This window comes from Labrus bergylta, chromosome 7 (assembly GCF_963930695.1).
Source record: "Labrus bergylta chromosome 7, fLabBer1.1, whole genome shotgun sequence".
Taxonomy (NCBI): domain Eukaryota; kingdom Metazoa; phylum Chordata; class Actinopteri; order Labriformes; family Labridae; genus Labrus; species Labrus bergylta.
Window position 1 is genome coordinate 20137075 of NC_089201.1, and position 11962 is coordinate 20149036.

At 40.5% G+C, this 11962-nt stretch overlaps 1 protein-coding gene across 1 annotated transcript in view; it reads left to right on the top strand.

Annotated features, from left to right (window-relative positions):
* peak1 (pseudopodium-enriched atypical kinase 1) overlaps positions 1 to 7709 on the top strand; it is a 99485-nt gene extending 91776 nt beyond the window's left edge. The window contains exon 7 of the mRNA XM_020660472.3: positions 3432 to 7709. Coding sequence (XP_020516128.2) covers positions 3432 to 4814 — 1383 coding nt within the window. The 3' untranslated portion in view covers positions 4815 to 7709. The remainder of the gene's footprint in view (positions 1 to 3431) is intronic.
* Positions 7710 to 11962: the final 4253 nt, after the last annotated feature.

Here is an 11962-nt window from a genome sequence, read left to right on the forward strand (position 1 = left end):
GTTTGTAGCCCATTTACAGAACCAGAGCTGTTATTTATTTTCAGTTCAGACAGAATGGACAGTTCCTGGATTGTGAGTTATTTGCTGAATTCTGCAAAAGATAATTATCAAATTAGAATTGCCAACCTAGTTTTTAAACTTAAAACTTGCGGCCTCTACCAAAGGGTCCCTGAAAGTAATTAAAGTCCATAACGATAGGACATTTACCAAGTTCAACCATCTTCCATATAAGGCTCGCATATCCAATCAAAGTTTTTCACCCACATTCAGCTGCTCACTTTATGCCTGACTACAGGGAGCAGCTGTATGTGGGCACAGGTTGTACTGTGTGCCTGAACAAAAAGCATCTTTCAAGTTTAATTCATTAGTTTGTGTTTGTGTGTTTTGAGATGGAATTTTAGATACATTTGTCTGAGTGTAGTAGCTGCTGTCCTTGAAGAAGATCTTTAAATTATTGTATTTTGTTTGTTCATGTTGAGGAATCTCCTCCCACTCTCTTAGCCGAGGTGAAGAGAGGTGCGCGGAAGTATTAGCACTTAAACTTTGAGCCTTGAGGGCATGACTTTGTGCAATAAAACCTGTGTGTGCATGTTTTTTGTTTTGCTTCTCATACATCATTATGTGAGGCTTCTTGCCCTTGTGTATGTGTGCGGTAGAGAGTTGGTATGCAAAGGCTTAGAGGAGAGAGTTGGTGGTTAGGGGCAGAGCTTTGTGGACCACTTCTGAAGTTAATCACAAAGAAGGTATGGATGAAGATTGCATTATTCACAGGATATGAAAGTGTCAGCACTTCAAAGCTTTGCCTTCACATTAGCAACGGGCTCAAGAGAAAGTCTGTGTTTTTTTATCATTTCATCCATAAATAAAACAACCAGGAGCAGAAGAGCACACACAGGCTCCAACATCCCAATTAAACTTTCCTCAACCCCCCACTTAAAAGTTGTTCTGCTGCTCCTCTTAACCCCGTAAGTGTAGTTGACGCTCCTGCAAATGAGATTTTTCACACTGTGATGTTTTTAATGCAGTGCTAATTATTCATAATCCAACTTTAGCATGTATGTGTGAAGTCTTGACTCTCAGGGGGAATTCAAATGAGAGAGCTGGTGTGCCTTAACACTTTTAAGTGCCTCTCTTTGATATCAGCATTAGGGAAACTAGGGAACATTGACATTTGCTTGTTAACCTGAAGCTTTGTGTCACAACCAGCAATGTAGCTTACACAGTGTGGCTTGTAAAAGTGACACCTAAAATAAGGAAGTGCAGTAGGCAGTTGAAGTTTAAGACCCAACATGTCTAAACAAACATTCAGTGAACATTCCTGAGGAGTAACAGAATGTAGATTTCTTCAATGCCACATCACAATCTAATAACCTCTACATAAACTGTAAATCATGGAGCTGTAAATAAAAATAATGGAACAAGAGGGTTGTCAAGTCCAAAAGCCAGGTGTGGAGAGGTGCCAGTTCACTTCCTGAACACTGCCAAGGTGTCCCTGAGCAAGGCATCAAACCCCAATATGCTTGGGGTGCCTCTATGTGTGCAGTTCCCTCACTCTGAGATCTCTCCATTAAAGCCTGTCCATAGGATCCTGTTTGTGTGTGTGATTTAGCTTAAGCATGTTTGTAATAACAGAGAGTGGGGGGGAGGATATCGAAGGGGGAAGTATTTACAGTAGAGGAAGTTCTTAAATAGATTTTCTGGTCTATAAAGTATAACTCATAAACTTCCACCATTTCTACAAGAAAAAACATAAAGTGTTTTTCAACCAAAAACATCACAGTAATATGATGTGATTTTTTCCCCCCCATTTGTTTTTATTTAAGTGAAAGTTTCGTCTGCAGGGTGCGACTTCATCCTTTAGTTGGCCTCTTTTCTCTTAACCGTGATCAAAGTGTAGAAACAGCGAGTGCTGAAGAGGCTGTCGCTGTGGGTTAGCAGACAAACTCAGTGCTGTCTCTGACTGCAGAGAGTCCTGCTCTCCTCCTCTGTTGTCTAAAATCTTTGACGCCTTGAGCTGCAAAATATTTTCGAGAAACCGAATGACACCTAAGAGTTCAGAAAAAATCTTTGATCGTAGAGATATTGTATTGATTCTCTGCCTAAACTGTGTGTTTTATTTTAGATGTAGCACAATGTGGCTCTCTCCCACGGTAGTCAACAGGTTTGAGTTTATATACAGTTTTAAACTAAAATTAATTTCCCTCTCCAAACATCAAACAATGGATCGCCTAAAGGAATAACAGAAGTTTGGTCTTGGCTGAGAAATGTCAAAATGAACAAAGGCACTTACATCAGTTCTCATTATTTAAAAGTTTCCACCATTATAAAGAATAAAACTGTTGTTAAGTAACATTTTATTTTTGTCCAAAAATCCCTTGAAAAGATGAGAACAATCTGTTAATAGGCCATTATCTTTCATCAGAAGTACTTCTGTGATGTTGGATGCTGTGTCTGACCTTTCTTGTAACTCTCTTAAACAGATGATACTTGACATTCACAAGCACTTCACATCATGATTAGCTTTAGCTGTGCAGGTTTGAGCATCTCTTTAAAGCTGTTTTTCATCATTACATAACGACCTTTCTGTCATTTTTCATCTGAGCAATCAAGTGCAACATTAAGACTGTTCTCAGGAGAGACTGTTTGGCCCCCTTTTTTTTAAGTGCATATCCAAAGTTCTGATAGTGTCCCTAACTTTAGACTGTCCATCAGCACCTCTGGTTTCACTTCCCTGTCACAAACCCACACAACCCATCACCCCAACTTAAGATAAGGAGAAACTTGAGAAAGGAGAACTTGAGTAAAAGTGCTCTTCTTGGCGACTACTTTGGTAAACTTTTAGTGCTCCAATGATGATTTCTTGCAAAAGGTCAGTGTTAAGGTGACTCACTCAGATAAAGCACAGTATCCTAATTCATAAGGCACATGACAGCCTTCAGTAAATGTGGCTTGTTAGTTGTTTATCTCCAGCATCGGCCAGCTTAGAGGGGATTTTTGTGTACAGGCCTACGTGTGTGTATCCGTCCACAGCAATAAAATAAGATGAATAAATCCTGTGTCTCGTTATCTTCCCTTCCCTATTGACTGTAAGGGAGCCTTGAGGGACGTTGGAGCAGGATTCACTTTTTGTTCAAGAGGGGACAAGAAGGTAGACTTTGCTGTTCACCACCCAAAGTGCCTCCAGAAACACATGACAGAGATGTGAACTCTACTGAGTGCACTTTTTCACTTTGAAATAGTTACTTTGCAACAATGGAGCCCCTATACCATGTATAAAACTTATGATACACACATAATTCTTTTTTCTTTTGATGTTTTTTTTTAACCAAAACAAAAACATTAAGTATCACTAGCCTTCAGCTGTCTGTTAGCTCAATATCAGACCTCACATTGATGTTAACATTCTCTTTCTTCTCTCTGTTTTTCTCCAGATCTGTCGCAGCAAAGTGAAGGAGACCCAGCAGCAGTTTTTCCACAGCCTCGCAGTGAGGCAGAGCCTGGCGGTGAACTTCAACATCCAACAAGACTGTGGACATTTTCTGGCTGATGTCCCCACCCGCCTTCTGCCCTGGGAAGAGGAAGAAGAAGATGAAGAGGAGGAGGACGACGAGGAAGAGGAGAAGGAAGATGTGAGCGGGCTGAAGGAGAAAGAGATTAAGACCGAAACAAAGACGGCAGACTCCAAAGCTCCAAATGGTAAATTAGATGAAACACAAACAGAAAGTCACATGAATACTGCCGGCCGTTTGAAGAGCAGGGTGGTTGTCATCACACGTGAGGTGCCCTTTCAAACTGTGGCTGATTTTGTCCGAGAAGGCGTCCAGAGACACACTCATAACCCTGAGCTGTATGAGCGTCAGGTGTGTCTCCTGCTGCTGCAGCTGTGCTCCGGCCTAGAGCACATGAAACCTTATCATGTTACCCATTGCGACTTGCGCCTGGAAAATCTGCTAATGGTCCACTGCCAACCTGGCATCCCCTGGAATCTAGACGTTCTCGAGCCGAACAACAACAGCAACAGCAGCAGCAACAGTTCTGGTGCAACGTCTGCCAGTGCTGCTGCTGCAGCTGCCAACGCCACCTGCCCCGCCCGCCTTATCATCAGCAACTTCTCCCAAGCAAAGCAGAAGAGCACTCTCATGGCCGCCGACCCTGGTACGCTGCGAGATCAATCACGTCTTGCACCTGAAATTGTCACAGCGACTCAGTACCGCAAGTGTGACGAGTTCCAGACTGGAATTCTCATCTATGAGATGCTGCACAGGCCCAACCCCTTCGAGGAGACACCGGAGCTAAAGGAGAGGGAGTACACGTGGGCGGACCTGCCCCCACTTCCGGTCAGATCTCTCTACTCACAGGGTTTGCAGCAGCTGGCAAGGTTACTTCTCACTGTCAACCCCTCTGAAAGGATCCGCATGTCCGAGGCCCGGGCCTGCCTGCAGTGCCTGCTGTGGGGCCCGCGGGAGGACTTGTTTCAGGCGCTTGGCTGCAGCAGCACGGGCCCCATGTCCGGGGCCACTGCCAGCCAGCGAGAGGCCACCCTCCAGAACTGGCTGGACCTGAAGCGGACTCTGATGATGATCAAATTTGCAGAGCGCTCTCTGGACTCGGCTTGCGGCGTGAGTCTGGAGGACTGGCTTTGCTGCCAGTACCTGGCGTTCGCCACCACAGACACCCTAAGCAGGGTGGTGCACATCCTGCAGCAGCCCCAGCCTCATCCGAAGTCCCAGAACCAGAGCCAGCCAGCACACACAGCACAGAACCAAACACATCAAGCACACACCATCCACCTGACTCAGTCACAGCCACTCTGAGATCCTTTGACCAGCTGTTACCATGGCAACAGATCCAACTTCCCCAATGTGGTCCCTCTGCTCACGCTAATGTGTGATTTAAGCTAATAGTCAGCTTTGTTGTTGCAGCAGCTCCAATCCTCAGCTAAAGCTAAACAGCTAGTTGTTTAAAATCTGTGTTTTCTTCATGGACAAATCAAAGCATGGAGTGAGAGACGGTGCTCCCATCAGACAGGAAGGGCTTCATGTTTAGGGTAAGTGTTAGCACCATTTACAACAGCAGGATGCTTAGGAGTCAAGGTAGGGGAAGTGGCTGTCTGACATTGTTCTAAAACCCAGTCCTGGACAGTTTTTAATGTTATATTCTAGAAAAGAAAAGTCATAATGGCTCCTCCCCCTGACTTTCTTTAGCTGATCACATCTCTCATAGGTTATTACACTCCACTAGATTTAACAGATTGATGAGGGAATTTCAACATTTCTACGCTTTATCGCTGCCAAGTTCTTCCAAGACCACAGAAATGTGATCGCTTATATGATATTTAATTCGTATGGCAGCTGTCTCCTGGTTTTATTTGAGGTAGCGTCAAACAGAATAAATTTGAGCTTTCAAACATTTCATCAGACTTCTGACGACACACCACAGTTAGATTCCCTCAAATATCTCTGTTTCTGGAGAGACATCTTAAGGAAGCATAAGAAATGCAGGTTTTGCTCACATTAACTGCATTAATAATTATAACGTTATATTTTAAAAAACTTTCCATTCTTGGAACAACAAATATTTGAAATCCTCAAAGAACAGAAAAAGATAAAAGATGGCTGTCTGAAATGAAGGGGTTGATAGATGTGTCCTCCTCAGAACGAATTCTTACCAGGGTGAGGTTTAATTTCGACTGATGCAAAGTGGAATACTTTTAGCACTGAAGCCAAAGATCCGTTATATATTTGCATTATAAAGTTCAGAGATACTTCAACATTATTAAACAGAGATATTTATTTCAGTTTGTAATGAGATGCAGCCAGACTTGATTACAGTATCTAGGTTTACTCTACACCCCTCCAAAACCAGTCTAAAGGTATGTTTGAACATAACTTACACTCCTGTCTCCTGGGAGCATTTAGCAGGTTTTAGAGACTTTGGAGTTCAAATGGGACACAACTGCCACCGCCTTTGGTTTGGTTTCTTGTCGGAGTACGTGCAATTAATGTCTTTTGTTGTTGTTGTTGTTGTTGTTTTCTTTGGAGGTAACAGCGTGCGAACACTTTTCAGACATCATGAAGTCTTGTCCTACACTTCTCTTCAATTCATTTTCTGGCACATAAACTGATGCATTTCAGTTGAAACCTGCAACTTAGGAAACAAAGTTAAAGAACTACAGTGGAAAGGAGACGGATGTTTCGGAGACTGCAAAAAGCTTCTTTTTTTTTTTTTTTATTGTGTTGTTTTTGTCAAGTTGTTTTGGAACGGTTCTGCGTTACGGACGACATTTGCACATTTAGTGGAAACTCCTCGATGGAGGTCTGAGGACATGATGATGCAGGAGAGACTGAGAAAAGTTCCTGTGAATCGGAGGATCTGGATTTGTTTTGATTTGCAGCGTGTGGAATGTAAATGTTTGCCTGGACTGAAAACAGTTTTTTTGGACCTGCCGTCGTCTGCTCCAGAAACACAACCACCCTTTCAATAGAACCACTTTGTTTCACATCTCCACAGAAGAGAAACTTATTACTCAACCACTGAGAGTAATTCCTCCTGCCTCGTTTCCCGTCCGCTTTGTTGTTATTATCTAGCCAATCGGACAGCTTGCTGCTGGACTCACAACATATATGATTCTTCAGTAAAAGGAGGTCTGCGATATTGATCAGCAGCCTTCAAGTCTGTGATCGATGCTAGTAAAACAAGTTCAGAAGTTCAGTTTTCCCTCAAAAAACAACAAAGCCAAGCTTAAGGGTTTCTTAGTGATTGAGATGCTAAAACATCTTTAAAACACAAACATCTTTAACTTTGATCCAAACAACTCTAGCTGTACTTACTTACTTGCATAATGTTTCCTAGCCTGCATTCAGGTGTGCAATTACTTCAAATGGACACTAAAAAAAAAATAATCCTAAAGTTTACCTTCTTTGCTCTGTATACTGTATCACATCTTCTCTTCATATCTGATTACTGGAGCAGTTCCGTTTTCCACTCGGGATATAGTTCTTTTGGGATCAGGATCCTGTCCCTGCCGGTATACAGAACCAGAACTGAATGGTCCATTGAGCGAAATAAAGCAGGTGTGAGTGTGTTGCTGCATTTTACAGGTTTTGTTTTTCTGAGGAATGTGTGTGGACAGCACTGGTGGCTGTCCTTGTGTCTAAAGATTTAAGCCTTTATATAGTATATATAGTATAAATATATATAACCTTTATCTATTTTAACCCACACACACTATTTTGTCACGTACGGAGCACCTCTATTTCTGTCACTAGAGTCTAAATGTCATTTATTCATTTCTGAAGCTTAACTTTCTTCTACCTGCTCATAATCGAGAAGACAAAGGTGTGTGAGTAGTTATCACTGACCTTAACAAAGAATAAATATAGAATGATGTACAGTATTTTTACCCCTCTTGTAAAGTGATCTGTTTAGGAGATGAACCACTTCGAGAAGAGGCAGAAGGATGACTTTGAGCGCTCCATTGATGTCCAACATTCATCAGCTGTACGGCCCACAGCCAATATGGTCTATTATTTTCTCTCTCTTTGCTCTGATTTCTTCGTTGCATTGTTTATTGCCACTGAACAGAAAAACAGAAGCTCTCCGAGGCTCTCTATTAATGTGTACAGTATGTCTCCTGGCCTGCCGCCGTTTATTGTTGATGGAGTTAACCAACGGTAACAGAACAATAAATATATGTTTTTATAAATACACTTCTTGCCATCGTCTTATTGCTGTTATGATACGCTTGATTGTTTCCCTCCAGTAGAGAAAAAGAAGAATGAATCGATGCTGGACAGACTGTAAAACAAAGGAGCTTAGATGAAACGGTGAAAAGATGGAACTACTGTTACTCTAAAGTAAACCGTGTATTTCACACTCCTTATGTACAACCACAATTCCCAAAAAAAACCTTCTTGGAGTCCCAATTTGTCACTCTTAAAGCATCATGAAGTGTAAAATATAACTATGGATCATGTTTCAACATGTTGTTTTTGAACTGTTTTTTTCACTGAATTAAATCCAGTAAATTTAGTGAAACAATTTTTTCTACTCCTTTTCAAACTGAGCTTGCAATGCAGCGTCACTGAACCAAACTCAAGCCTCGGGCTGATAATGAACCTTTAAATTATTTACAGTGACCATGCTAAAACTGGGAACATATTCATCATTTCAGGAGGTTTGAACATCAACCAAATCCCTGTGACTGTTTTAATCTTTAAAGTCTGCAATCTTCAATCGTTCTTTTTTCTCTTTGTAAGTTTTGCAAGCCCTACAGTATGTTTCTTTGCTGATGTTTCTCAGGGTGTTTGATAGTAGTGGAGATAAAAAGATCCCTTCAATTTCTCTCAGAGTGAAGAGTTATTATAAGATATTGATTGAAGTCTAATGTTGCTTTAAGAATCAATCACAGAGATTTTTTCACAATATTAGATTGAAGGATTTAAAGACTCTCTCTGAATTAATTAAATTGCCTTCTGTCAACTTCTCCCAGCTCACTATTCACGAGCATCCTAAAGTAAATGGTATGAACCTCTTCTGAATGATCCATGTGAAGAAAATCGCTATTTATAAAACATTTCCCTGAATAATTCTCTACAATACTCTTCCTCTCGTAATTAAAAATGTCCTTGTTTCTGTCTTCTGTCTTTAAGAGAAAGTTACTGCATGAACTAACCAGGGGAAAAATTAAAATTTTGTAACATCTGTGAGTCATACACAGATAGCTAACATCAATACAGGAGTACCACCACCAGATGGAGACATTTCAAAAGGAAAAGTTAACCTAGTATGCATTATCCTCCTGCTGTGAAGCCACTTAAGCTGATTTTTATAGGCTTTGCTTTGACTTCAATTTATGCCAAATTTTCTTCAGTGTGACTAAAAGCTGAGAAAATATGCTGTGGGAATTTTGCAGGATGAACAGAAGGAAAAAATGTTCTTTAGAGGGTCTTACAAGGATTTGCCACTGATGAAACTGTCATACAGCTAAAGCAAAATTGGCAAGAGGATCCCGTCTAGACTGAGATTACTCTCTTATATTACATGATGTTTTTACTCATCATTTTGGCAACTGAATGTGCAGAAAGATTAAATTATTTCAATCCATCCTCATGTGTCATATTGTAAATGAAACTACATCAGATGTTTGTTTTTCAATTTATTCCATGTGATAAGTCCTTCAGGGTTCAGTTTACATCACATAGCACGAGTGCGGTTCCCTTTTAAAAGTGAAAAACAATTAGGACAGCACTCCAAATTTATATTTTTAATTGCCACAGGAGCGTTTCAAGCAGACGCTCTTCTTCAGCGTGTAACAGGCAATTTTCCTTGGAATTGTTTTCTTGTTTGAACATTTTTGGGGATTCAGCACCCAGTTGTTTTACATCAAAAGGGAGTTGATGTTTTCTCTATCATTATCCCTCTTAAAGGTAACAGAGGTTTGTTTGATGTGACTGCACTGCTGACGGTTTGTAACTGATCATCATGTTCTGATTGGTTGTCGGTCTTCAACCAGCATATGATGCCAACGCTGCAAACAAGAACATGGCCACCAAACAAGTCACAAAGATCCTCCATAGACAGGATTAGAGGTAAAAGCATAACATATCAAAGAATTACCAGAGCGCATCATATGCTGCAGTCTTCCTCTTAATCGCTTAATAAACCAGATATGAACATGTGTTTACGTCATGAAATATGTTTTTTCTACTCAATGAAAACTTATAACAATGAGCATTTACAGTTTAGCTGTGGCTCTCTTTCAGGACCTGCTGGAATTCTCTCTGCATTGGTTTGAAATCCGTTGCATTAAGCTGTGGTATAAGTACTCCATGCAGGCAATAACAATCCTATTCATCAGTCTGGATGCAGAGGGATGCTCCAGTGGGTTTATTACCTGTAATGTGAGTCATTGTTTAATCAATAATATGGTAGAGTGAAGTCAGAGAGAAGGCCACATTTGGTGTCAGGGCACATCACAACATACATACCAGGGGAGTGTAGGGGGTCCTCGGCGAGCAACAGGAAATAATAAAGAGCATTTGTCACTTTATTTAAAGTAAGACAGTAGATCTGCCCCATGAGAAATGCAAAGAAAGCAATATATCAGGAATCTACTGAAGGAGAATATCAATACTGAAAGCATAAAAACCACATTTTTTTTCTTTCTTGCAGGTTGTATTGCAGGTTCTTCTCTTTGAGGTTACAAAAGGAGGTAAATGCTGGACGGAATATAATTGAACCATCAATCAATCAATTTTAATTTGTTTAGTGTCAACTCATAACAAGTGTTATCTCGAGACACTTTACAAAAAGCAGGTAAAAGACCTTACTCTTTGTCTGTTAACATTACAAAAGAGCAGGTAAAAAGACCATACTCATTGTTATATTACAAAGACCCGGCCTATCCATCAACAAAACAATGGCGAGGTGAAGATAGTGTCTGCCTCAGACATAAAAAGTAATGCAATTTGAGGCCACCAAGCGACTCATGAGCATTGTTAGTGCTGCTTTGCCACCTTTAGAAAAATAAGTGTTTACAGGGCTGTACACACGATCTACTTCCTTGCATCGTGCGACAGGGTAGTGTTGTCTCACATGCAACACTTTTGACTTGCTCACAATGTTTGGCAGCTTTTTCTTCTTTTTTTATAGCCGACAAATGTCCTTAGAACAGATACATGTTTTAGACTCTATTATGGGACGTGTTGGCTTATGTACTGGATCAGATGTAAACAGGTTGGAAGGGATTAATTAAGATGAAGTCGATGTATTTGTTTTGTTTGTATTGATGTATTGTGTCTTGTGTTGTGGGCTCTGTGTTTGTATTGGTTGTACATCTTACCTCTTGGAGTGTTTGGGGAATGGTTCATGTCAATGGTGCTGCTGTGTTGTTGGCTAAATGACATGCTGGAACATTTGATTGACTCTCAGCTAATGTGTCAGAATAAGTTAATGTGGGATGGGTGTTGTATATGACCTGACATTTAAATAAAATCATTCATTCATTAATTTATGGCCAATATGTTGTCATGATTAGCTGTAGTTTCTTACTCACTTCCAGCTTGGCGTATCCTGTTGAATTTACTATCATTAAGTGGGTGAAAGACTCCACAGATGTCATATTGCAGGCTTGATACATGCACGTTAAGTATTGTCAGCATGGAGTTTGATATTAGAAACTATCTAAGCAAACTGAAAAGCTTTGTAAACATACATAAAGAGATTTATCCTTGAGCAGCTGTTAAGTGCTAACATTGAGCAATCAAATGGCAGAAATCCACTTCTGCACTTCCTGTTTAACTACAGTGACTTTCATTGAGTTAGCACTCTTACTCCAACAATGGTTATTTAAAAGTCAAAGCTCTATTTAAGTGTCAAAGGTTGCATTCTAGAGGACACACTTCTGTTTTTTTTTGTCTCAAAGTTGCTGCATGGTTATAAGGTTGTGACAGTTTTTTTCTGTCCAAAAATAATATCATATTTGCACCCTACATCGGACTACATCAAGTTTTCTCCACTCGAAAATATGTGTTATCGTGGACTTAATCATGTTTTCTCCACTGGAGGGGTTCAGTTGAGGTCACTGCATTTCATTTTTGTCCACTGGAAGTGCACGTTAGTGGTTAAGTGATTGTGTTTTCTCCACTGCAGGGCACCCTAGAGGGCACTGTATTATACTTCTATCCATGTATGGCATGGTAGATGGCACTAAATTGTGTTTTCTCCACTCAAAAAAACCAAAACACAATTTAACACTTAATCACTTTTCCTCACTGCAGTGACACCAAGCATGATATTTTCTGCACTGGAAGGTAATCCTTTATGGCACTGCATAACACTTTCTTCACTGATAGAGCACTGCTTTGTATTTTTTTTCTATTTCTTCTACATTGGGCCACTAGAAGGGGAAAATCATTGTGTTTTATTTACCATTGGAGCATGCGAGAGAAACATTTTTTAT